At 42.5% G+C, this 27,119-nt stretch overlaps 2 protein-coding genes across 5 annotated transcripts in view; both read right to left on the bottom strand.

The window, feature by feature from the left end:
- Positions 1–2,485: 2,485 nt before the first annotated feature.
- LOC101169098 (ADP-ribosylation factor-like protein 8A) lies at positions 2,486–12,006 on the bottom strand. Of its 2 annotated transcripts, none has more exons than XM_004086322.4 (7): positions 11,419–12,006; positions 8,977–9,057; positions 8,768–8,841; positions 7,095–7,188; positions 5,586–5,653; positions 5,434–5,504; positions 2,486–3,921 (listed from the first exon to the last, which is right to left on the bottom strand). In XM_004086322.4, the coding sequence occupies exons 1-7, from the start codon at positions 11,539–11,541 to the stop codon at positions 3,869–3,871; spliced, it is 564 nt and encodes a 187-aa protein (XP_004086370.1). In that variant the 5' UTR covers positions 11,542–12,006; the 3' UTR covers positions 2,486–3,868. The 2 variants fall into 2 exon arrangements, with proteins under 2 accessions (XP_004086370.1, XP_020557273.1); XM_020701614.3 differs by lacking the exon at positions 11,419–12,006 and adding an exon at positions 9,452–9,809.
- A 669-nt stretch (positions 12,007–12,675) lies between these two features.
- Positions 12,676–27,119, bottom strand: part of LOC101170079 (protein tyrosine phosphatase non-receptor type 7) — a 35,636-nt gene continuing 21,192 nt past the window's right edge. For all 3 annotated transcript variants that reach the window (XM_078950110.1, XM_004086326.4, XM_011472950.4), the window contains 6 exons: positions 16,605–16,742; positions 16,296–16,493; positions 15,851–16,047; positions 15,249–15,362; positions 14,929–15,013; positions 12,676–13,560 (listed from right to left, as the gene is read on the bottom strand). In XM_078950110.1, the coding sequence (XP_078806236.1) occupies positions 13,408–13,560; positions 14,929–15,013; positions 15,249–15,362; positions 15,851–16,047; positions 16,296–16,493; positions 16,605–16,742 (885 nt within the window). In that variant the 3' untranslated portion in view covers positions 12,676–13,407. The remainder of the gene's footprint in view (positions 13,561–14,928; positions 15,014–15,248; positions 15,363–15,850; positions 16,048–16,295; positions 16,494–16,604; positions 16,743–27,119) is intronic.

The raw sequence follows: 27,119 nt of genomic DNA, 5'->3' as shown, positions 1-27,119 counted from the left end.
TGTTTAAACAAATGGTATGCTTTCTGATACCTCTCCACTCCTACATGGTGTCCCCCAGGGATCTGTTGTAGGACCACTGTTGTTTTTAATGTACATTTACCCACTTGGAAAGCTTTTAAATAACTTTAAAAATGTGTCATACCATTTCTATGCTGATGATATTCAGCTGTACTGTTCCTTCAATGACTCAGAACTCCACAAACTTACGGAACTACTAGATTGCCTTGCCTGTGTTAAATCTTGGCTCACAAGTAACAGTCTCCAGCTAAATCCAGAAACGACAGAAACACTAATAGTTGCCCCAGAAAACACAATCCCAATAATTTCCCAGCATCTTGGTTCTTTGAGCTCCTCTGTACAGCCCTGTATCAGAAATCTTGGTGTCTGGTTTGACCAGTCAATGTCTTTGGACCGTCATTCCAGCCTTTTAATTAGAAACTGTTTTTATCATTTACGTAACATAGCAAAATTGCGGGCGTTCTTATCTAACTCAGTCTTAGAGATGGTTATCCATGCTTTTATTTCTTCTCGTTTAGATTATTGTAATTCTCTTTTTACTTGTTTTAATAAATATGTTCTTAACCGTCTGCAGTTAGTTCAAAACACTGCTGCGTGGCTTTTAACAGGATCAGACAAAAGGGCACATATTACCCCCATTTTAACCTCCCTGCACTGGCTCCCAATCAAGTGGCGTATTGATTTTAAAATTCTAGTTTTAACCTATAGAGCTTTAAATGGACAGACCCCAAAATACTTATCAGACTTGCTCTGTCCCTACGCTTCTGGCAGTGCCCTCCGATCCTCAGATCTAAATCTTTTAAAGATTTTTAAGACCAAGTACAAAACCAGAGGTGACCGGTCGTTCCAGGGAATAGCCCCCAGACTCTGGAATGCCCTCCCTCTGTACCTACGTGTAGCCGACACCGTCGATTCTTTTAAAAGTCAACTGAAGACACTTTTATTCAAAAATGCTTTTAGCTGGCTGGTTTTATTGTTACTTTTATTCTATGTTTATTTTTCGTCAATTTAGTTTTGCTTTACATTATATCTAATTTATTGTTTTTCTGCTTTTACTGGATTGTATATTGTTTATTGTTCAGCGCTTTGTGATTTTATCTGTGAAAGGCGCTATATAAATAAAAATTACTTACTTACTTACTTCAAACACTATAGAGTTTTTTTTTTAAATAGACATTTCATTTGAATAAATGTCTATTTTGATAAAGACCCACTAGACTCCAGGATGGCTGCTTTCCTGCGCAGTGGAGCAGACATGAAGACATTTTGCTGCTTTTCTTTGAAAGCAGAGATCTGCAGCCTTTCAATGACGTCATAGCTGCCGGAAGTCTCCACCAGGGGGCGCCTCTTTTCTGGACTCATTTGGATCACAGCAGGCATCCCACCCAGGACTCTTTGAATGGTTTACCATAGCGTAGGGGTCTGCAACTTTCAACACTTACAGAGCCAGTCGGGGTCGACTTCTCACGGACAACAACCCCTCAGGCCTCACAAAGTCTTATTTGACCATTTAAAAACAAAGACACTGATTTGCATACGTTTTAAATCAAATGAACTATTTTTCTTTGACATATCTAAAACTTAAAGAATAAATAGCTTTTTCTGAAAGTTTAAAAAATATGAAAGTTCATAACTTTTGACATGTTAACATGACTTCCTTTCAAAATAAAAGACACCGTGTGCCATTTAGGATCATCTTAATGCAGCAAATGTAGAATAGTTTGATGTCAGCAGCAATAATAAAAATAACACCCATTTATTTTACTAATGTGGTACATCTCAACCAGAAATGTATGAAGTAAAACTGTTCAAAAATAAAAAATCTGCCTTATAATGCGATGTGCCCGAAATACAAATTCTGATTTTGCTCACTAAAACTGTCCTTCAGCTGTTTGTGAATGAGTTGAATTAAGTTTGAGTGAGTTTACTTTAATACTACCATGTTTTTTAGCTTTAAAGCTACTTTTTAAAATGAAAAACATTTTATTTTTCTTCACCAGAGAGCCTGGATGGAGGGCTCAGAGAGCCATATGTAGCTCCAGAGCCGCAGGTTGCTGACCCCTGCCATAGAGCATTTTCTCTGTTTCGGCTGAGCCGGCCCTTCATGAGCAGCAGGTTACAGGTGTAGGTGTTGTCCTGCTGGTTTCCCCTCCCTTGACTGTTTGTGTCGTGTGTCCCTCCACATCTGTTCAACTTGTATTTGTAGATAGGCTGAGTTCTATTTTGTTACTTGATGGTTTTTTGTTTTTCCTCATGCTCATTTCAATCGATGACTCTTTCTGTTGAAGAAGACTCCATTGGACTTCTGGCTGTTCAAATGGTCCCCCTCCTCCTTCAGTGCTGCAGCCACAGAAGATGATGCTGAGGAACTCTTGGAAAGGACTTCTTAAGTCTGAGCGGGTCCACTCAGACCCCCCCCCCCCTTCTAGAGTCATCATCACTCATGAAGAAAGAAAACACATCTGCATTTTTCAAATCAAAACAGCTTAAATTAAAAATGTAATCTGATTACAAAGCTTCAGTTAGTTTGACAAGATGTAAAAGTTGCATGAGCTCCCACAGCAGCCCTGGTCCCGTCAGCAGACAGATCAAAGGAGATAACACGGAACTTTGGTTACAGAACCAAAGTCAATTCATGAAGTCACAAAAAAAAATTACAATAAAAAACAAGAATAAAAAAAAAACTGGAATAAAAAGCTTATTACAGAAATATGAACAAAACTATAACACTTGTCCTCCTCCATTTAAAGTACCACTTCCATATCAGGTTATGTCACAAGAAGATATTTGTTAACATTATTCTCAATATCTTACAAAATCAAGAGTGCAATAAAGAATTTTCTTCATCCCTCTCTCGGCGAGAGAAAGACGGCATGGGGCGGGGCTTGGCAACCAGGGAGGAGGCAGACGAACCAGAGGGAGGACAGAAAGACAGCAGGAGTGAGGCGATGGAGGGGTGGACAAAAATGAGAAGAGGGAGAAGAAAGGATGAGGTTTGGCAGGAAGGAGGAAGATGGGGGAAGATCAGAGAAGAGGAGGATGCCCCGCCTCTTATGGCTGCAGAGTATTTCTTAATGCGTTCTCTGTAGTGACGACTAGATGCCTTCTGACAAACAATCCTCTTGGGATCCTTCAGAAAGGAGAGCTTACTGCTCCCTGATGAATGAGAAGATGCACCGATACCACAGCTCCTGACACAACTGGGCTTCTAGACGTTTGTGCTTGTTCTGATTTCAGGTCACATGCTGGCAGACTTTACTGGTCGACACACCTTTTCCATCAGCCTTAGACTCTTTCATCTGGATAAATACAGTAAGAGTTGCTGACGTTTTTTTTTTTTGCTGGTATACTACATCCATGCCCTTTGACCTCTCTGGTGTAGACCTGTGACCTTCCTTCTGCACAGCAGCTGCAGCCTCTCTGCGTCTGCACACGCCTCCATGGTGGATGTTTAGCTGTTATGAACATGGAACTGTCTGGTCCTTCCACACAGTCATCTATCTATCACTGAGGGGATAAAAACTCTGGGTTCTTGTTACAGTTTCTCCAACACCAATGGAGGAGTGTGAGAAAAAAAATAAAAGCCAGGATTATTATAACTAGAATCACAACAATTGAAACTCAGAGAAAGTGCTTTGGTATGAAACCACAGAAAGACGTCAGTCGGACGTGAACCTCTGGAGGTCACCTGCATGACACGGAACATCTTCAAAAAACCGATACAGTATTAAACATTCAACAAGCGTCCCGTGGTATCAGTGCATCCACAGCTGAGGGGTGACTGGGGGGGGTGGGGCTAAAGGGGGAGGTCGGGGAGGCGGGGCTTGGCCCATTCTGTCTTGCTGTTGTCTCAGGAACTCCTCTTGGTCTTGGAGTGTTGGATCAGCCACTGGAGAGTGATGTCTGCAGACAGAGGAGAGGCAGAGAGTGAAAAGACACCAACAAAGCAACATGGTATGGCTCCATCCTACGTATATCAAAGACCTCATTGTGCAGGACTGCTTGTGGTTCCTAGAATTAGTAAAAGTACGGTTGGAGGTAGAACGTTTAGCCACCAAGCCCCTGTTTTATGGAATAAGCTTCCAGCTCATGTAAGAGAGGCCGACTCAGTTTCTACATTCAAAGTTAGACTGAAAACATTCCTCTTTGGACAGGCTTATTGTCAGACTAGTTAGTATTCAGAAATTATTTTAACTTAATGTTAATATGTTTACATTAAACTTAATAACAATAACTATTTGTTTTGAAAGGCTGCTAGAAGTTGAAGCTGGGGTAACTATGGTGCACTGGGGTTCTGTCTTCTTTTCTCATCTACTTCTACTCTCTTTCTCTTCACTATTCTCGATTATAATTCATCATTTAGTTCTCCATGCCTCTGTTTGGTGCAGTGCGATTCATGTATTGTCCCTCTTTTCCTCTCCCCTCCTGGGGAGTGGGAGTGCTTCCAGACTCCAGTTGTTTCATCCGTGCTCCTGTGTCAGACCGTGTACCTCGTTTCTGACTCGCCTCTACTACCGCTCCTACACCGGGCTGTGGATCCTGTCTCCGGCTCGACCCGCACCCCCGGCCGTCCCCCAAAATCCATCTGGATGAAGCTCGTCTGCTGGACTTTAAATATGTAGTTGTAGTGTTTGATAAATTAATTCTTCTCCAAGAGTTCTGGTAAATCGCCTGTCTGTCCTGGGGGACGATCCCTCCTTCATGTGGACACCCCTGAGGTTTCTTCGTTTTTTCCGGAATCCGTTTTTTTTTTAAGGAGTTTTTCCTTACAGAGAAGGGGGGTCTAAGGGCAGGGATGCCAGTATAGCTTAGTCAGTTTGTTAGTTCATTTTAGTATTTTCCTATTGAATTCTATGTATTCATGATCCTTTTGACTTTATGTTCCACAGGAGGTGGGTCACTGCTGAGAATAAATATCACACACCTACATGTGTGACAGCTAACAGGGCTTTAACATTAAACACGTGCGAGCAACAGCAAGATTTAGTCTTACACACTTAAAATACGTGTGGAAAATGCAACGATAGATGTGTTTGAGATGAACCAGCAACGCGCCTGGATCAATGGGACCAGGCGGCTACAGGCGGGGAGGGTGGGGGGCGGAGAGATGAAGGCAAGACTGAAAGAGAACAGGAAGTTGGAGTTGTCCTTAACATTCAATTTAGTTTTAATGTGCCTCTACCCCTTAGTGCAGGGGTCGGGAACCTTTTGGCCAAGAGAGCCATAAACGCCACAGATTTTTAAATGTAATTTCCAAAGAGCCATACAATAATGTAGTGTCTGCGTGTTTGCGGTTGTCTCCGGTCCCCAACCCCCAAGAATCTGGTGGGGGGAGTACTGCGTTTGGATTGGTTTAGGATTAGCAGGACATTAGTAGGCACTTTTATGTCAGTCAACAGAGTATGAGACACAAACCGATGTTGTCTTTTTCCTTGCAGGAGATGGAGTAGCAGCAGATCTCTCTGTCCTGGATGGCCGACAGGTTCCTGGGTTCAGACACACAGTCAGTCCAAGTCACACAGCCGAGGTGCTGACACTACAGGACGCAGTAGGAAGTCTGGACTTACATCCTCTCTATGAGCTCCTTCTCATCCAGAGCTCCTAGTAGATCCCTCTTATTACCCAGAACCAGAACCTGAGAACACATGTACCAAACATCAGCTGGGCCAACACAAAAAACCTTGTTCAGTTTGAACTGGAATTAATGGTCATTTCTGATGTGCATCTTAAAGACTCAACTAAAATGTTAATAATTTACACATGCATGCACACACATCATTATTTCACAGTTCTGCCGGTATCAAATGGTTCTGTGAGCTGAGTTGGGTTTTTTGAGACTAGTGGGTTTGGGATTCTTACAGGTAAGGAGGTCCCGCTCAGGGTTTTTTAGGGTTGATCCCATTCCAAGTCATTTGATTTTGAGTATGTGTCAATACCGAGTCCCGATCAGATTCTTTTGTAACACATTTAAAAATTAAGACATTACTTATTCTCTTTTTTTTAACTAACCTTCTTTTATCATTTAGCCTGTAGACAGAGCACTTCTGTGAAGTAGCTTCAACAATCAAGAGAATAAAAGTGTAGCTATTAAAAAAGGGTGAAAATTAGTCAAGTGAGGACGTTTGGTGACTGTAGTGTTAGTGTCTTCATAACTCTTGAACATTTTTGATCAGATGTGATTCATTTCTGCATTAAAAATGTATGATTTTCTTTTAAAATGATTGTAGCATAATATGGTGAAGGGTATCCAAGACTACCTCCTATCAATTAAGTCACTTATTAATGTGTGTCGTTTTTTCTTTTCATAAACCTCTGAAGACCTGGCATCCACATGTGTGGACATGACAGTTAGGGTTTTACTACCACAGTATTTAATTCTGCTGAATTGGGGCTCTGAGTTAAAAGAAAGGATGGGGTTTTAAGGGGGTAAATCTCCTCTTGCTGCGTCTTTGTCAGCACAGAGAGAGACTTTCCATTAAAAAGAAACAAAAACCTGATTTTGTTTCTGTTAACACACTTTTGTAGGTTGTTGTTTACATAAAGACAATGCAGTAACCCTTGTGCTATCCTAGAGTCTTTAACGTTGGGAGTTGGGTCATCTAGACCCACTAGGCAGTGCGCTGAACCTTTTTTCTTCAATGATTTGTGATCTTCACTGGTGTCCATGGATTACATGAAATCTTTCCCCCTTTATCCACCTTTGTCATGGTAGGGAGAACACGTCAATGTAAGGGGGGGGTCATCTGGACCCCATAAGATAGCACAAGACTGTTGCTGTCAGTTTGAAACATTTGTTTGAGTTATTGGTCCCTGAAGTCTGAATCTGTGAGTATCTCGCTAGCTTAGCTTAGCCGAACTGCTTTTTTTGCGCCTCCTGCTCAAATTAGCGCCACAATAAATTGTGGTGATCCATTCGTGATGTGCAGAATTCCAGTGGAGTATTTACTTGGAGTAATAAGCTTGAAATACAAAGCGCTGATCATAAAAAGAACAAATTAAATATCCAATACTGAGACAACATCCGATTTTCCATCGAATCATCCACCACCTGATGGGATCAGGACATCCCAACTTACAGGGATTCCCTGGAGCTGTGGTTTGTCCAAGAGGTTGTGCAGCTCGTTCTTGGAGGCTTCGATCTTCTCTGGATCGGCTGCATCCACCATGTACCTGCAACAGCAAACCGTAGCCGAAGTCAAAACGCTCCATCTAATAAGAAGAATGGATTGGGTTTATCTGCGCTTTTCCTATGGAAGCGATTCTGTAGCATAATTAAAAATAAAAGTCTAAACCAGGAATGCTTTATCGTTTTCAAAATGCAGCTGAATCAAATGACTCAAAATTAAAAGGAAAAATCAAGACTTCAAAAGGCTTTTTCCTTTTCTACTTCAACACCGCTTATTCTGTGTCATAATTAAAATGAAAAGAGGGGATTGCATTTTCATTTTAACATCCACCCTGCGAACATTGTCGCATTATTCAATTCGGACAAGCTTTTTTTCTTCGGACCGGCAGCTGCCTTCGCAGCTTGTCCGCGGTGCGTCCGAAGGAGGACCGCAGAAGATGGAAATGCTGCTACGTAGTCCTGAGAAGCTGTGTACAATCATCAGAAGTTCACAACCATCACATAGCCTTCTTCTCTCCCGCTAACACAAAGCTACACTGCTGCTAGCATGTCTCTGTTAGCAGCCGGACACACGGAGAAAGCACTGACGTCATCGCCCCGCCTCCCCTCTGGGAATCTTCTTCCACTTTCGGCTTCTCCCATCAGGGGTCGCCACAGCGAACGAGTCGCATGGTGAATTTGGCAATGTTTTACGCCGGATGCCCTTCCTGACGCAACCTTCTCAAACCGGGCTTGGAACCGGCAGAGGTAGAGAAGGGAACAGGGAGCAGCCCGGAGTTGAACCCGGGTTTCACGGACGGAAGGCGCCGCAAACCAGCACGAGCTAAACTGGCTCGGCCTCCCCTCTGGGAATGCTAATTCGAATTTAATACTGCGACACTATTTGCAGGATGGATGTTAAAATGAAAATGCAATCCCCTCTTTGCATTTTCATTTTAATTATGACACAGAATAAGCGGTGTTGAAGTAGAAATGAAAAAGCATTTTGGTGGATTGCTTTTTCCTTTTCATTTTGAGTTAAAAAATGCAGCTTCATTTTGAAAATAAAAAAGCATTTCTGGTTTTGACTTTTATTTTTAATTATGCTACAGAATCGCTTCCATATTTTCCAGATGCTCAAAGCTCTAACAATGTGTCCATTATTCATTCCCACTTGGTGATGGTTTCTACTGATGTAGCCACAGCTGCCCTGGGGCAGACTGACAGGGGCGTGGCTACACGCTCTGACCATCACCGGGACATTCATGCCCATTCACACACTAGTGGAGTCACACTGGAGGCAGGGAGGGTGGAGTGTCTCGCCCAAGGACACAACGACAGTTGACTGGGGAGAACCGTCGATGCTTCGATCATTGGCCGACCTGCTCGACCACCATATCAAACCAGCACCGGCTTTTCTTATCCCCCGCATTTAGATCTGCCTCTTTCTGCCCAAAAGACAGATTTGGTTGCCGCTTTTCATGAGTCATCAGAACCATTCAAAAAAGGCGACACAACAAAAGTTTTTTCTCAAACATTTTTTTGTCCTCTGGTTTGGTTCTCAGCTGTCAGAGTTTGGGTTTGGAGCCAGCTGAGATAGAGAGATGAAACATTTCACACCAAAGTGTAGAAAGTAGAACTCACACAATGGCGCTGACTCCTCGACAGTAACGTTCCCACATGCTCCTGAAGCGAGGCTGGCCTCCAATGTCCCACAGCTGTGAGCAAAAAACCGTCCACATCAGCACTGCTTTGCTTTGCTGACATTTGTTCTCATTTGGTTGTGTGAAATTCAATATAAAATGAAATAGATAGATGGCAGCAGAAAGCAGGAAAAGGATGCAAATACCAACCTTGATGGTGACGTTGCCCTTTGTGATCTTCCTCATGTTGAAGCCCACTGTGGGAATCATGTCTTCACTGAACTGGCCAGACTGAAACACAGTTAACGACACACTATGTGAAACAGCTGGTCGCCCTCTGCTGCCCTTCTCACACGGATCACATCCACATAATGAAACGAGGAAACCCTTAGGAGAGAACACAACAGAACATGCTAGAAAAGACTCGACCCAACCCGACCAGACCATACTCAAATAGAATAGATCAGACTAGACTAGACTAGACTAGAATAGAACTTTTTTGATCCCACAAAGGGGAAATTGTTACCATAGATCTATTAAAACAGCAGATCAATGATAAATAACACTAAAAAAACACTTAATAGCAACATTAATTATTGCCCGGGGTCTACGAGGCGTTGTACAGTCTAATAGCTGACTGGAGGAACGATCTGTGAAAGCGCTCCTTCCCCAGCGAGGCACTAACGTTTCCGAATGAAGGAGCTCCTCGGTGCTCCCATGGTCTCATGATGATGATGAAGAAGAGGATTGTCCATGATGGTGTCCACTTTCTGTAACAGCCTCTTCTCAGTCACAGACTCTCGGGGAAATCCCAGAACGGAGTCGGATCTCTGCATCAGTTTATCGATCCTCTTCCAGATGACGCCATGACAAAAAAGTCCTTAACCCTTGTGCTATCTTAAGGGGTACAGATAACAATAATAATAATGGATTGGATTTATCTGCGCTTTTCAAGTCACTCAAAGCGCATACATTGTGTCCATTATTCATTCATACTTGGTGATGGTAAGCTACTGTTGTAGCCACAGCTGCCCTGGGGCAGACTGACAGAGGCGTGGCTGCCAGTTGGTGCCTACGGCCCCTCTGACCATCACCGGGACATTCATACACATTCACACACCAGTGGAGCCACACTGGAGAAGTGTCTTGCCCAAGGACACAACGACAGTTGGCTGGGGGGAGCGGGGATCGAACCGCCAACCTTTCGATCATTGGACGACCCGCTCAACCGCCTGAGCCACTGTCGCCCCAGATGACCCCAATCCCAACTTAACGTGCCTTGGACAGCACAAGGGTTACGAGTCCTGCAAACTCTCTAGGACCTCAGTCTCCTCAGCCTCTCCTGTGATCACTGGTCACTTCTCCGGCGGCAGTCAGAGAAGTGACCAGAAAACAGACCAAACAGCAGCAGCAGGCACGCCACTGCCCTCCATACGTGTGAAAAAGAAAAAGTCCCTGGGCATCAAAAACAGGCTAATAATAATAATAATAATAATAATAAGAGAATAATAAAACGAGAACACAAAATCAAGTCAGCTAACACACAGCTATGGTAACTGGCAACCTCCCATGGGGCCGGTTGGACAACCAAGGTGTGTTTCTGCTGCAGTTCACAGACTCTTTCATTTAACCTGCATTTCTATGTTTGAACAAAGACAGAAGAAACAAATGAATAAAACAGAAGCTGAAGGAAGAAGTTCATTCTATGGGTTTCACCAGCTGACACCCAAAACAACCTGTTTAACTGAAACTCTGAGTCAAAACATCCAAATTCAGTTGGAGGAACTCAGATGAACCCGTTCTCATCTGTCAACACAACGACTGTCCCAGAATGAGTTACTGGCAGCTGGGGAGGTGGAACCGGACCCTTTCTTCAGGAAGACGTTTATCCTTCATGGATGACATGGGCCTACTTCCTAGAGTCGCTTCTGCTTCCACTTCCAGTTCCTCACCTGGCCTGAAGCAGCAGGACATCAAACACAGTCACTGTGTACGTGTCATACGTCTAATGCTCCATCACAACAAATGACGCATTGTTCTCCAACTGTCCAAATAGAAATGATGTGATCATATTTAGTCTGAGCTCCGTTTTTCTTCCACATTTTTGATACTTGACAGGCAAATATTTGCAAGATATTAAAGCTGACAGGAATCCCATCATGAATAAACCCAGGCTGTGGTCGTTCTTCCCTGCATGCCATGTCTGAAACACTACAACCTGCTCAGGAGAGTCTGATCTGGACGGATTTAAACCAGCACTCAGTGGACCGGGTGTAGATGTAAACTGAACATGATTTAATATTGTTGTTTTTTTTTTTGTTTCAGACTCCAAACTGGAGCTTTGCCGTGACCAGTTCTGTCTGCCGGGGGAGCCGCACATGATGAGCGGCTGAGCCTGGTGGTGGGCCGCCGGGTAACTGGTTCAGAGCCTCAGAAGACCGCCACAGCCCTGGACTGAGCTAATAGAAAATGAGGGACACAAACCTCCACTCCTGGATTGTTTTAGATACAGACCCGCCGCTGACCTGACACTGAAGGCGGACAGGCTTGTCACCGCCTCGCGCCGCAGGAGTCAGGCTGACCTCACAGCTGCAGGAAAACAATGGATGCGGCCAGATGCTAGCCGACAGCCGGCCTTCGCCTACAGCTTACCGCTATCACGTTGACAAAGGTGGTCTTCCCCGAGTACTGCAACCCCACCAGGGTCAGCTCCATCTCCTCCTTCCAGAAGAGCGCCTTGAACCAGTCGAGCAGCTTATTAATGAGGGCTATCATCTCCGCCGTCTGCAGCAAACGCTAAAGGACAGCTGCGGCTACTACTGATGCTAGCTAGAGTGGAGCTAGCCGTTTACGCCCCAACGAATCTGGCCGCTGACAGCCGCAGTGACGAGCGCAGACGGTCAAAGGAGGAGCTGACGTCAGCAACTGCTTCACGAGGAAAGGAAAAAGAGTCTGCAAAGCTGTCTGTTTGGGCTCAGAAGTTCCGATGCGGTTCTCCGATGTTTGTTAGCTGAGCTTTTAGCTTACGGCGTCATAACACACATAAAGACGGCTGTTCACATCCGGTCATGGCTGTCAAAATAAACGCCAAACGACGAAAATAAATAAATAAAACACACAATTAAAAAGGTTTTTTTCAAATTATCTATTTATTTTAAACTGTAAATAAGGGAATTCTATTGGCGTTAATTTAAAATCGCATAAATTGCTGTGTGCTGCTAAGAAATAACACAAATCAGTGGATAATTTTAAGTACTTCCGGTTTGGGTGGGGTTGGTTCATAAATCACAGGAGTAGATTTTAAAAACATGAACCTCCTTTTATTTAACCTCATTCTTTTTCTAATCATTCTTTTATTTGCTTGTTCTCCCCCTTGGAAGAACAGAGCTAAGTAGAGGAAATATGGATTTCTTATTTGAGAATGAAGAAAAAAACATTAATTATAAATTAATAAACTAATAAAGACTTGAAACTGTGAATGCATCTGTGGTGTTGAGAGTCCTAAAATAAAAGATATAAAACCAAAACTGTCATACCAGGTGGGTTGTGGCCTGGTCTAATCAGTTCTATGACCCACAGGGTTTAGATGGAAATTGGACAAATGTTGGTGGAAGAAGGAGAAGGAGGAGAGGAGGAAGGCTTAGAAAGAAACAGAGAGATAGAAGTGAAGGACTTAGAGTAGGAACTTTGAATGTTTGAATTTGACAGAAAAAACTAGACAGTTGGTTTACATGATGGGAAGAAGAAAGGTGGATCTTCTGCTGATGAGCAAGAACAATTCCCTTCCCACAAATACAAAAAAACATAGTTTATGGTAAATAGATAACATTAGTACCAAATTGCAAATACAACAATCAATTAACTCCTAAACATTTTTAATATACAACTAATAAGTTTCTGGTCAGCACATTGATTAGAAGCAACTTTATTGTCAATCCATTCAGTTAGGCAGCATTATGGGATGTGGTAATAATAGTTCAAGAATTATTAATAATTATTTGCACTTTAACAATGGTATAAAACATTTAACAGGCTTCAGATCATTTAAACATTTTGGATCAAAAGTCTGATATATAAATGAGTAAAAAACAAACAAACATTTTGACTATTAAAGCAGGAAAAACCGTAGATATAACCACAACAAATTGCATGGACATGTAGTGGGCAGGTTTAACTTCAACATCAGAACAGTTCAGGTCAGCTACAGAAACAAAAACACTGCTTATGTTTGATTAAAAAAAACAGACTGTCTGTTTTTCTCTGTCTTTCATAGGATTTTCCTTCTCTTCATCTGTGACAACGCTATTTGAGTTCTATGTTGCCCATTTCATTTTAAAAGTCGTAACGTTTTTCCATAATTTAATTGAAAATAGAAATTTCCTATTCTTCATGGCCACAGCTTTAGCATTTGCTGATATTGTCCGATGGACCAGCCAGCTTTGCTTGGTAATGAGCGAAGCAAGTGACGACTACTTCGAGTAGGACTGTTGCTGGTTTAAGTCCCAGAATGATGAAACTAGCGGTGATGCTCAGTGGTCACAGCAACAGCCACGGGGCAATTCTTTAGAGAGCCTCCTGTCTGCTGCTAAAACAAGTACAGTATAAATAACTATCGACAAAAACCTTTATTTTGGTGAAACATTATTTTATTGGATCACTGGTGTAAATCTTGAGATTGTCGTTCCAAGAAGACATTAACTCTTGGGTGGGATCAGGACTTTCAACTGTGTAACAGTGATCCACCTGGTTCTGATGGGTCTGTTGTACGGTATCAGGCTGGACCTGGTTTTGCTCCTGCAATTAAGAAAGAGAAAACAAAAAGTCAAAATAAATTTGACAGATTTTAGGTCGTTTTTTCATTCAAAGATGTACTTTTTCTGATCTGTCTGTGGATTACTTGCTTCAAAATGCCCTATAGGTGATTCAACTTTCTAAACTCCTGTCTTCAATGTGAGCTGCTTTCATATTTTTAAACAAGCGAGTTGTCAGTGATTGTCTCGAGACCAACATTCCTCTCTCATTGCAGGTGAGCTCAGATCTGTTTACAGTCATGTAGATGTGATCATAGTCTCCAGAAAAAGGTCACATTCAAGACAAAACAAGTGGGTTACGCTAAAGTTATTTCTATGTTTTTAAGCACATTAATGTGTAGTCGGAGTTCCAAAACCCCCAGAAAAGTGATTGTGTGTTTCATATGGCGACAGACGTCTGCTGCCCTCTGTTGGTTTGTCAGGGTGTCTCTTTTCCCTCTTCAGGCATGCTTGTTAGCAGACAGGAAGACTCCTGCAGCTCAACGTTGCCAGATTCCTCTGCAACGTTGTCACAAGGTTCCTCCAGTCACTGCCTCGTATCTACCAGGTTTTATAGGAGTTTTTCCTTACCGCAAAGGGGGGTCTAAGGGCAGGGATGCCCAGTTTAATTTAGTCTGTTTAGTTAAAGTTTAGTATTCTCCTATTGATTTCTACGCATTTATGATCTTTTTGATTTTATGTTTACTTTACAATTACCGGGACGAAGACCATTGAGACGACTGTTGTTGTGAATTTGGGCTATACAAATAAAATTGAACTGAATTGAATTGATTCTAGATCCTGTCCTCTTTGCATTCCAGCCACCTCTGAGTGGAAAATAGTGCCTCCAACATATGTTGGCTTCTCTATTTCGCTTACAGACCATCTAAAACGTTCACATGTTTTCACTTTAAAGACCTTGTTCAGATTTAGCAACTTTTAGTGGCCTACTGGATAGTGTCCACCCTGAGACCAGTAGGTCATGGGTTCAAATCCACTGTCGAGTCATACCAAAGACTCCCTGCTTGACACTCAGCATTAAAGGGTTGAATTGGGGGGGTTTGCAGCTATGTTTGCAGCTCATCGCTTGCCAAAGGGATGGGTCAAACGCGCACCCAGGTATGTGATCACTTATAGGACTTTGACTCTAAAGATTAATTAAAAACACCGGAAATTTACCTGTCAGGAAGGAGAGTTATTGGCAGAAAGTTTAAACAGCCACTGATATACGTATATTACTCAGAAAATGTACAAACGTAAAACCGTGAATGTTCTTGTTGCGGCCACACATGAAAAGTACTTAGCTCTGGATGTCATTTTATCCTAAACAGACTCTTCCTTCAGAATGTGATATGTGTAAATGTGAGCGAACCTGGTTTTGCTGCAGCTGGTGGCTGTACTTGGCCAGAGTGGCATACAGGAACTGGTACTGCTCCACTGTCTGGATCATACCCCCCCTGCACACGACAGAGGAGAGTGAAACAAACAAACGTCAGTTTCTCGGAACACGAAGAAGCCAGCTTTGCTTATTATAAAAGTTGTTTCAGCAGAACAAGTTCGGATTCATGGAAACAATTTAGTTTATGTGTCTTTTGATTAATCAGTCTGTCGGTGTTTTACTTTTTACTGCTGATGATTTCAGACAGGAAAACTAAAAGGAAAATTAAACTATGGAGAAAGCAGAGGCCGTACCTGTCAAGGCGAAGCTTACTAACGGTCTCCAGGATGTCAACCTGTCCGGTTTCTCTCAGCTGCTGACAGCAGATACTGCTGGCTATGAAACAGCCGGTCCTGCCGATGCCTGCGCTGAACCCATGACAGGAAACAAAAGTTGGGAGGAGGTTTGAACATCTTTCTACTGCAGTAACATTACTTTAAAAACCCCCAATTTCACGTTTACTCTTTAAAAACAGTTGAGGAACAGTTTCACAGCAGACCAGGACTTACAGTGTGTTAAATGTTACTTATAGGTTTGACTTTTTGTGTTTTAGCATGCATGTGATATTGGGATTCTTTTCAAGGAGCAGTTTCTTTGCAGTTTCATTAACTGCATTTGATTTATTTCTCTGCCTTGAAAGTTGGCCTTTCTCTTGTGCGGAGGCAGCTTTCAACCACCTGCTGGTCTGATTAGAAACATCACAAGTTGTGTCCAGTGTGCGACTGCAGCATTGTTATGGGAAACGTGTGCGCTGGACATGAGGAGATCCCTGCCTCTAACTTGAACAGGATGAAGGACACGTTGGACCAAGGGGCTGGAGGTGGGATCAAGGCTTTGCGATAAATTCCCAACCAACCTGCAGTGAACAACGACGGGTCCCAGACTGGCTCTGAGGTCGGAGGTTGGTTGAGAGCTGAGGGAGGATTCAAGTGACTTCCGATAAACCTCCACCTCCTCCACCAGTTTCAACAGAGAAGTGATGCATTGTGGGATGTGGTGATCGGGCCAAGAGGTGAACCAATAATGTCTGACTGGACGACACTCTGAGCCCAGCTGCACAGGTATACAAACAACAAATGTATCAATGTTCTCAACCAAGTATTTCAATGTTCATGGTTTAAAGTTTTGATGGTAATCACAGACTTTTCAACTGTTTCGACATCAGACGGCAAATCGTTCAGAGGACTCTAACCAGTATTTTTACAGGTAAAACCACTATCAATCCTGGTGGCTGTGACTCAGAGGTAAGCAGTTGTTTCCTAGCTGAACCTCACATGTTGACAGACAGACACGAGTTGTACCTGGACCTCCATGTCGGTGACGGTGAACCCATGTTTCTCCTGACAGTCTTTTAGTCTGATGACAAATCTGCTGAATCGTCTGGTCTCTCTCTCATCGTCCTTCTGGCTCCTTCTCTGATGCTGCTCTGCCTCTTTCTTGTCCTTCTCTGTCACCTTCTCTCCCTCATACCTGGGCAGCGGCCAGTAAGGCTCACATTTCTAAAAAAAAATAAAGCAAGAGGTTGGTAAACAAATGTACTTTTTTCATTGTTTCCTCAGTCTTTACTGTATTTGATTTTTAAAACAAAAATATAGACGTGACAGACTGACCACATCATTTTCCTTGAGTCTAGTAACCATGACGATGATACTGCTCCTCTCCTGCCACACCATGTCCCAGAAATCCCCAACGGTGTGTACCATTGGTCCCTGGGTGGCAATATAGGCATTTGGAGCACCTTTATACCCCTGCAGGACACAATGACACAATTAACCAAACCAATCACCCTGTCAGTAAACTGAAGGAAAGTTCTGGCCTGACTGTTTCTAAAGTCTGTCTTAAAGTTGGGATTATTTCCTACAGCAAAGGCAGGCCTCCTCATTGTTGACAGAGCAAAACAAGGGCAAGGACAGAGAAAGAGGAAGGAACGTCTACTTCCATTTACCGTTTTATTTTGAAATGTTTTCTCCTTGGAAACGAGTTCGTTTTACTTCACATTTGGTTTTCAGTGCTGTGTATACTTCACACTGTGAACATAATTTCCTGTGCTGTTCAAACTTTTGCTTCATTACATTCAGTGTTCAGGGATACTTTCTTTCAGTTCTCTTTTATTCCAGTTCAGACTTTTAACCATTCTATTCCCATCTTTCCAAATATGTTCTGACATCTTTCCACTTGTTTACAGTTCTTACTTGTTTTTAAAGCAGCAATACTTTAAAACTGCAAAGGGAAAAACACTGGAAACCATTTAAATTTAAGTGCAGGTTTGACCTTTGACTTATTCTTTATACAGTGAGTCAAGTAAAAAGAAAGAAAAATTGAGGTTTAGTGCATCTGTGTAGAGAAACTCAGTTGTTTATCACATACACTATCTCTGAAACCACTCCACATCCTTGAACAAATAGCTGAAAATTAGAGGTTTTTCTGCTAAAAATCTAGAGACCGCCTTTTTTACTCCACAGGTGAACACAAACCAAATGCACTAGGTATCAGTCAAAAAAACAGGTAAGATCCCTTATAGATAACACATGCACGCACACCCACACACGCACACACGCCCACGCACGCACACACACACACACACACTCCAGACTGTGAGTAAAGCGTGGGCGGAAAGGGGAGATGAGTCAGGGACATGTCACTTCCTCCCTCACTTCCTGTGGTTTTCCTGCTTGTCAGACTCACTCATGCAATGACAAATCAGAGGGTTCTGTCTCACTTTCTGTTTGTTTAGCTGTCACGCACACACATTTTTTATATTCTTTGTTGGATTTTTACCTGAATTGCATGAACAGAAGAATTCTTTTTTAAATCATGGTGGAAAATAAGTATTTAGTCTATAACAAAAGTTCAACTAAATACTTTGTTATATTCTCTTTTTTGGTAAGGACAGCAGTCAAATGTTTTTTATAAGTCTTCAAAAGGTTTTCACAAACTGTTGTTGGTATTTTGGCCCATTCCTCCATGCAGATCTCCTCTAGAGCAGTGATGTTTTGGAGCTCTTGCTGGACAAACCACAGACTTTTAACTCCCTCCAAAGGTTTTCTATGGGGTTGAGATCTAGAGACTGGTTAGGCCACTCCAGGACCTTGAAATGCTTCTTACGAAGCCACTCCTTCTGTACCCAGGCAGTGTGTTTGGGATCGTTGTCTTGGTGAAAGACCCAGCCACGTTTAATCTTCAATGCCCTTGTTGATGGAAGAAAGTTTTCACTCAAAATCTGACCATTCACGGCCCCATTCATTCTCTCCTTTACACGGATCAGTCGTCCTGGTCCCTTTGCTGAAAAACAGCCCCATACCAGGATTTTCCCACCCCCATGTTTTACTGTAGGTATGGTGTTCTTTGCATACAACTCAGCATTCTTTCTCCTCCAAAAATGATGAGTAGAGTTCTTACTTAAAAGTTCTATTTTGGTTTCATCTGACCATAGGTCATTCTCCCAATCCTCTTCTGGATCCTCCAAATGCTCTCTAGCAGACTTTAGACGGGCCTGCACATGTACTGGCTTTGGCAGGGGGACACGTCTGGTCCTGCAGGGTTTGAGTCACTGGCAGCGCCGTGTGTTACTGATGGCAGCCTTTGTCATCTTCCAAAGCTTTCTGCAAGTCCTTCACTAGGTCCCCCATGTGGTTCTGGGATTTTTGCTCACCGTTCTTGTGATCATTATGACTCCACGGGATGAGGTCTTGGGGGAAGCCCCAGATGGAGGGAGTTATCAGTGGTCGCGTATGTCTTCCATTTCCTAATAATTGCTCCAACAGTTGATTTCTTCACACCAAGCTGCTTACATATTGCGGATTCAGTCTTCCCAGCTTGGTGCATGTCAACAATATTGATTCTGGTGTCCTAAGACAGCTCTTTGGTCTTGGCCAAAGTTTGGAGTGTGACTGTTTGAGGTTGTGGACAGGTGTCTTTATATAGATAACCAGTTCAAACTGGTGCCATCATATATAAATTCTTTAAAAATCAGACAATGTGATTTTCTGTTTTTTTCTCCTTTTGTCTTTCATAGTTGAGGTTTACCAATGAGGAAAATTACAGGCCTCTCTCATCTTTTTAAGTGGGAGAGCGTACACAATTGATGGCTGAATAAATACTGTTTTGCCCAACTGTGCATCCACCCATCCATCCATCTTCCTCTGGTTATCCAGGTCGTGGGGGCAGCAGTCTAAGCAGAGATGCCCAGACTCCCCTCACCCCAGTCACTTCCTCCAGCTCCTCTGGGGGGACCCGAGGCATTCCCAGACCAGCCGAAAGACGTAATCTCTCCAGCGTGTCCTGGGTCTTCCGCGGGCCTCTGCCCAGTGGGACATGCCCGGAACACCTCACCATGAAAGGGGTCCAGGAGGCATCTGGACTAGATGCCCGAGCCACCTCAACTGGCTCCTTTCGATGTGGAAGAGAAGCGGTTCTACTCCGAGCTCTTCGCGGGTGACGGAGCTTCTCAACCTATCTCTAAGGGAGCGCCCAGCCACTTTACGGAGGAAGCTCATTTTAGCCTCTTGTATTCGGGACCTCGTTCTTTCGGTCAAGACCCAGAGCTCATGACCATAGGTGAGTGTTGGAATGAAGATCGACCAATAAATTGAGAGCTTTGCTTTTTGGCTCAGCTCTCTCTTCACCACAACGGACCGCTACAGCGACCGCATAACTACGGACGCTGCCCCTCTTTGTCTGTCAATCTTACGCTCCAATTTTCCCTCACTTGTGAACAAGACCCCAAGGTATTTAAAATCCTCCACCTGGGGTAAGAACACTCAACCCACCCAGAGATGGCAAACTACCTTACTCCAGTCGAGAGCCATGGCCTCAGATTTAGCGGTGCTGACCCTCATCCCAGCCGCACTCACACTCAAACTGCCCCAATGCACACTGGAGGTCCCGGCTTGATGAAGCCAAAAGGACAACATCATCTGCAAAGAACAGAGAGGAAACTGCCCAACTGCATCAGTTGGAATTGATGTGGTTGTTGTCTTTTGGGGGGGATGCATGGTGGTTAGCACTCTCAGCAAGAAGTCCCTGATTCAAATCCTGGCTGGGTCCTGAGTTTGCATGTTCCTCTTGAGTGGGTGTTATCTCATAATCCCAAAAAATTTTTACAGGGTAATTAGTGGCTCTAGATTGTCCCTAATTGTGAGTTTGTGTCATTGTCTGTCTCTGAGGCCCTGAGATGGATTGGCAAATGGTCCAGGATGTGCCTGTTATGTCTTGCTGCTGCTTTGCTGCATCCCCTGTCATTCTGCTCACCTGGCAGGTGTGGCCAATGATCTTGATCAGCTCCTGCTAGGTATTTAAGTCAGAGGAGGCCTCAACCAGGGAGGCATGCAGAGAGAGCAGAGCAGGAGGCTGAGAACCAGTGGTTTTGAGTTGGAGCTGTGCTGGTTGGTTTGTTTTTTCTCTTTTGATTCCCTCTTGATCCTCAGCGTTCTTATACTGCTGGGTTTTGTTATTTCAGTTTGGGGTTGGACCTTGGTAGTCTTTATTTGCGGGCTTTGTTTCTTTCTTTCATTATTTAGATTTTGTTAGGCAGCCTTAGCAGGGAGTTGCCAACTCCGACAGTCAATGTGGCTGGGTCAGTTGTCTCCCTGGATTATTTTATGTTTGGCCAAGGCTCCAATCCCTCTGTTTTGTCTTTTGTTGGGACCAGCACAGTGTTTATTTTTGTTTTACAGGACACAGATTCTTTCTTCCTCTCAATAAATAAACTGTTCCTAAACTTATTTGGTGTCCATCTTCCATGTTCATGTTCTGGCCCCTTTGTGATTTTCCCTTAGACTGGGACAGGTTTGCCTGTTGGGGCCGTAACATATTTGGGGGTTCGTCCGGGATTTATCCCGCTTGACCAGTGGAGTAGTTTTTTTTTGGCAATACTCATTTGGAGGTCTGTTTATACCAGTGCTTCTCAATTATTTTTTGCCAGGCCCCCCCTAGGAAAAGAAAATGTTTCGCGCCCCCCCTGACCCCCCCCCCCCACACACACACACACACACAGACACACTCGCGCGGTGACAATACATCAGGTCAGTATCTATAAAATTTGTATACCTAAAATTGTATCTTTTAACACTAACAAAAGAAAAAAGCAAAATAAATCCACTTTCAACAAATATTAACTTTATTTAGCCACAGAAACCCTGTTCTAGTCTAAAACAGAAAAGAAGCTGAAAGTACCTGAAATAAAAAAAATCTGTCATTCCTTATTTAAACTAGAAACATTTTGACCAACTGAACCATTTGATGCTGAAAAAAATAATTCAATCAATAAATAATATTAAATCTAAATTGATCTGAAACATTAACACAGCAGCACCAATATATTTAACGTTTTTAGTCTGAAGAAATAGGTAAAAACGTGCTGATTTTTTTTTTCTAAATGACGGATTGTTTATTTCTGATCTCATAAAAGTGCAGCTGTTTTCCTGCATTACCTGCTGTCTTTATGTCTGTCTGACACCAACTAAACCACAGGCAGACAAAGAAAACATGGATGGAAAATAAAGACACGTCATCAAAATGTCTACAATAGTTCATAAAGAATGACATTGTTAGCATGAGCTTAGGAATCTAAGGGCAGCGGTGATCTTGGGCAACAGGCAGCGGTAGCAGTGGTCCGCGTGCCCCGATTCCCCTGGCAGACAGGGCCCACACCACCCCTCCCCTTTCGTTCTCACTCGCGCAGCCGCGGACAGACAGAACAGACAATAGGAACCGAATAGTGGACCAGATTATTTTCCAAGCACTGAGCCGCTGTCACCGCTGCCCCCACGTTAAATTTGCGCACCGGACAAACCTGTGCCTAAAACCGCCACCACCGCGCGCCCCCCCTGGCATCGCTTCGTGCCCCCCCCCGGGGGCGCGCCCCACTATTTGAGAAGCACTGGTTTATACAGCCTGTATTGCCTTTGTTATCTTGGGTTTTTGGGCACTGGATTGTGCATTTGTGACTCGTGTTAGCACTTTGTTTGAGCCATTTTGCTCATTTGTGTGAATTTGCACATCTCTGTTCAACAGTTTGTGCTTTTGTGTAATCTTTTGCTTCAATTTTTCCCCCCGTTCTTGCTCCTTTGTTAAGCCCCTGCACGTCGGTTGACGGAGGATCGACTGTTTTGATCTGAGTGAAATTTTGTTGATCTCATCTGAGGTACTTTGGTTGGCAGGATGAGTTTGCCGGGCAGCAAAGCTTCTGCTGGGTCTCTTTATCTTAAGGAGCTTGAGGTTGAACTGCTCCGTTTGAGAATCAAGCAGAAGGAAGTTGGTTATGAGTTTGAGCTCAGAAAAATTAAGGAGGAAAACCACAGGCAAATCTGCCTAAAGGAGCTCGAACTGCAACAAGCCACCTCAGTTGCACCACCTACTTCCTTCGGTGTGCCACCATTTGATGTGGAGAAATGTGTAAAATTTGTACCTCCACTAGGTGAAAGGGCCATTGATGATTATTTGGCTCTGTTCGAGCATCCTGCTAGTGTGTTGCATTGCCCTAAAACTGTCTGGCCACTTTTGTTGCAAAGATTCCTTACGGGGATGGCACAGGAAGCACTGGTATCCTTTCCCGCCACTGAGTCTGGACTATGAGAAGGTGAAGGCTGTGGTGCTACATGGACATGCGCCTGAGGTTTGTGGAGGAGATATTGGATGTCTCAGGAAAACAAATGATCTAGCTGAGGACAAAGCCCTGATAAACCAACATGTCATTCCCGTCTCTGTGAATCAGGTTTCTGATTTGGTTGGAAAACATCCTGAAGGTTTTCCTGCCCAAGCCAGAAGGCAGGTGGAGGACGAATCTACAGAAAAGGACTTTCTAGACCCGAGTGACAGCTTCATGGCTCATCTTGAAGCACCTGGCCTGCAGGCAGTAGAGTTTCATGTTCACATTGGTGGCCATGAGGCTAGAGTCTCTGATACTTCTCTGCTTAGATGTTTTATCCTTTTCTGGGACTGCTTTAAAGGGACTAACAGTATTTGTTCTGAAGAAACTGGCCATAAAACAAATTTTTGACCCTTCATTAACACCCCATTCGGACTTATAGGTGCTCCCAGGAACCTAAGCAGGAATGGACTTCAGTGCCTTAAGTTTCTGGTAATGGACGAACAATCTGAGCTGGGGGGTATTCCAGGAAGCATGTTTAAACTAGCCTGACTTTAAGCCTGAACTCTGGCTGAAATCCGCCTGAACTTGCTTACTCGGGGTATGTCGGTTCCAAAAGACCGGATATGAGTTGGCGTAATTACGCTCGACTTGGAAACCCTGGGTTAATGCACGTTCACAGCAGGTACATAAAGACATTCTCAATGGATCGCCGATTTCAGGAGTCACCATGGAAACGTGTGGTGAAAAAAAAGAAAACGCTGTACTTCAGTGAGACGGAGTCTGAGATTTTAATGACGGCGTATAAAGATTATACGTCCATCAAAAAAGTAACACGGCTGCATCATCAGCAAAAGAAAGTTTCTGCTTGTAGTAGAACAGACAAAGTAAACGCACAAGTTTCTGATCTTGTTTCCATTTTCCTTGTGACGCATATATATACAAAGTATCCAATTTTGCCAACTTAAATGAATTACTTCTATTGGTAACAAAAAATTGAGTTAAATTTATTTAACCTAATTTTTTACGTCTATAAAACTCAATAATTGTTTATACAACTCAAATTTACGTATTTATCTAACTAAATGTCATATTACTCCAATTCAATTAATCTTTTTTCCATCTTAATTAATTATATTTCTTGAACTCTCAAATGTCTAAGTTTGAGCCGGCAGATATACTCATTTTTATAACAATAAAAAAGACGGGGGAAAAAAATGCACGGAGTGCAAAAATTTGTTAAAGATTTCACCGTCAATGTCATTACATCAATCAACTGTAGGGGTGGTATATAAACTAATCATCCTCTCCCTCACTCTCACTCATGGTGCAGAGACGTAAGCTCTGTAGGGCAAAATAACTTGGCAAAACACGGTAAAAAACAGCAAAAACAACTAAACACATTTGGTCAACAACCCACACTTAAACCCAAATCCGTCCAGATAGGCAAAGGGAATGATATCCCAGAATCCTTTGTGGTGCCAATCTAACAGCAGCACCAAAGTTACAAACACCAAAGTTACTTAATTGAATTAAATTGAATGAAAGTAAAATAACTGTCTGAAAACTACGTGTAATTTTTAAACTGGCTTACAAAAAAAAAGATTTATCTTAACTGAAACAAATAATTAAGTTAGATCAAAGTAAAAAAAATATTTTTCCAACATCCTTATGTGGTCTTATCACCCTTTCACTGTGGAAAAAGTATTATCTGAGCTTCTTCATCCATTAAATCATCTTCAAATGGACACACCATGCTGCTTCACCTCTCTGAAAACAAAGTAACCTACAACTAAACCTGCTCCAGACCAGGTTATGTTCAGAGCATGAGTTGCTATGGCAACTTGACCTACCCTGAAACATACCTCCATTTCTGGAACCGAAAACTGAGGTTATCAACTTCCTTAGCCTCAAACTTACCGTGAGAGCTAGCATAACCTGCTTTCTGGAACACCCCCCAGGTCACTGTGGACAACAACCCATTCCCATGCACTGAAGGTATACATCGGTTTCCTTTAAACAACATGCATCCATCGTCTCTCTTCACAGAAGCCATCCTCAACGCACACACAACCAAAGCAGACCTTTCACAAGAAAGGTGGCTCTGTGATGAAGAACTAGAGAATTCTGGAGCAATTGTTTTCAGGTACTGGGCCCCACAGGGTTTGGATTATTCCACCACAAAACCAGTTTGTGGAGTGGACCAGTGCAAAACATCAGCAAGACCTCAAGGTTGCCTCTAAAAGGAACAACCCTTGTCTGACTGTATTGCTTGTGAACATATTTCTTTCTTTTTTTCATTTTCTACTTGCAGGAAAATGGCCCCTATGTTCACAAGTTTATGGGTGGAGGTGTTATGTCTTGCTGCTGCTTTGCTGCATCCTCTGTCATTCTGCTCACCTGGCAGGTGTGGCCAATGATCTTGATCAGCTCCTGCTAGGTATTTAAGTCAGAGGAGGCCTTAACCAGGGAGGCATGCAGAGAGAGCAGAGCAGGAGGCTGAGAACCAGTGGTTTTGAGTTGGAGCTGTGCTGGTTGGTTTGTTTTCTCTTTTGATTCCTATTGATCCTCAGCGTTCTTATACTGCTGGGTTTTGTTATTTCAGTTTGGGGTTGGACCTTGGTAGTCTTTATTTGCGGGCTTTGTTTCTTTCTTTCATTATTTAGATTTTGTTAGGCAGCCTTAGCAGGGAGCTGCCAACTCCGACAGTCAATATGGCTGGGTCAGATGTCTCCCTGAATTATTTTATGTTTGGCCAAGGCTCCAATCCCTCTGTTTTGTCTTTTATTGGGACCAGCACAGTGTTTATTTTTGTTTTACAGGACACAGATTCTTTCTTCCTCTCAATAAACTGTGTTCCTAAACTTATTTGGTGTCCATCATTCATCTGTTCTGGCCCCTTTGTGATTTTTCCCTTAGACTGGGACAGGTTTGCCTGTCGGGGCCGTAACAGTGCCACAACTTCAACCAGCAGTTGCTGGGTGGGCTCCTGTGACAGTCAACTACAATAAGCAGGTATAAAAATTGGATGAAAGTCATTTGTTGGTGACTGTGTGATAAATTGAATGATTAATTAAGATCAGACCAACAAATAGCTGTATGATGTGTAATCATGATTTCTGCTACAATGTAATGTCTAAATGTAAACCAACAAGAACTTTCTTTCTTAATTGATAAATATGGAGCCTCAAATTGTTCATAATTGGAAAAAATAAATATTTGTTGTGCAGATTTTATTGGTTGTGAGTACACACAACCAATAAAATCTCTCAAATGTATAAAAAGATCATGAAATTGTGGATAACCTGCACACAGATTTTAAAATAGCCATTATATTGATAAATTACATTTTGCTTTAAAAACCTATTAATTTTAAAATCATTTTTAATGTTGAATATTATAATTGAATGGCTTTTTCTAAGAAACTTGGATTTCAAAATCAATATTTTCCAAAGTAGTTTTGTTTTATTTCACAAAGCTGTTTTTCAGCATCTCACTCACTCACTCACTCTCACTCTCACTCTCACTCTCACTCTCACTCCGTGTAGCTACCGGGGATCGGAAAAACTATTTCCTTTTCTTTGCACAAATATTTACATCCATCTTTGGCTCAGAGATGGAGCTGTCTTGCTTCTAGGTATAGGAAAATGAACAGTGAAAATAGTTCCTATTTCATAATAAAATGTGTTCTTTAGTGGGCTAAAGGTAATATATTCTCATAGATATAGTTTAATCTGGAAAAAAAAGGATATAGGCCCTTTAAGAACCAGATTTTAGTGACTATTAAAAAAAGGTGTAACGAGACTAAAAGTTTGCTTCTTCTTCCTTTCAAGTAGGTTATCAAACTCTATTGATCCCATTTTTAATAGGATCAATGTGGAATTTGTGTGTACTGTATGTATAAGTGCCAATATGTCTTTTTATAATTAAGAGTAATTATGTCTAGAAGATAGCATCATTTTTATTTTATTAATTTTTAATCAATTTAATTTTTTAGTATCCTAAATGTCTGTTTATCAATGTAGTTTGATTTTTACAATATTTATTCCCTTGTTTTGCTGATAGTGCTTAAAATAAGCCAATCAATTGATTAAAGAAAGAAACAAATAATTTAAAAAAACAACTCCAACCTTTTCGGTTGGGATGGCATTTTCTTAGAAATAGCACAATCTTCACATGGTAAATGAACTTATCTAGCACTTTTCTACCTCCCCTAGGACCACAGCGCTTTACAAATCATATCGCCTTCACCCATATTCACAAACACTGACACAAACAAGCAATGAGGAGTTCAAGGACCCTTCAACACACATGGGCATGACCGGAACCAAACCTGCCATCCTGGAATCAGACAGTGCCTCACTAACTTTCTGTTCCTTGGTCAAACCCAGGTTCTAACTGGAACCTCATCCTAATCTCTGTTTTGACCCTTAGTCTACACAACAGCCACAAAAGACGGCCTTTAACCTCAGTCAGTATATGGCCCCCCCATAAATACAGCTGGTTACGGCAAGTAGGTAATTAAAACAAGTGCGCA

The sequence above is a fragment of the Oryzias latipes genome, chromosome 7 (genome assembly GCF_053564925.1).
Source record: "Oryzias latipes strain Hd-rR chromosome 7, Olatipes_Hd-rR_3.1".
Lineage (NCBI taxonomy): Eukaryota > Metazoa > Chordata > Actinopteri > Beloniformes > Adrianichthyidae > Oryzias > Oryzias latipes.
This window is presented reverse-complemented; position numbering and strand designations above follow the sequence as displayed.

Coding starts and splice junctions, on each gene's coding strand:
- LOC101169098 (XM_004086322.4), bottom strand. CDS start 11,541: ATGATAGCCCTCATTAATAAGCTGCTCGACTGGTTCAAGGCGCTCTTC. Junction 9,058..11,418: donor CCTTTGTCAACGTGATAGCG/GTAAGCTGTAGG, acceptor ACTGTGTTTCAG/TCTGGCCAGTTCAGTGAAGA. Junction 5,505..5,585: donor AAGGAGCTCATAGAGAGGAT/GTAAGTCCAGAC, acceptor GTCTGAACCCAG/GAACCTGTCGGCCATCCAGG.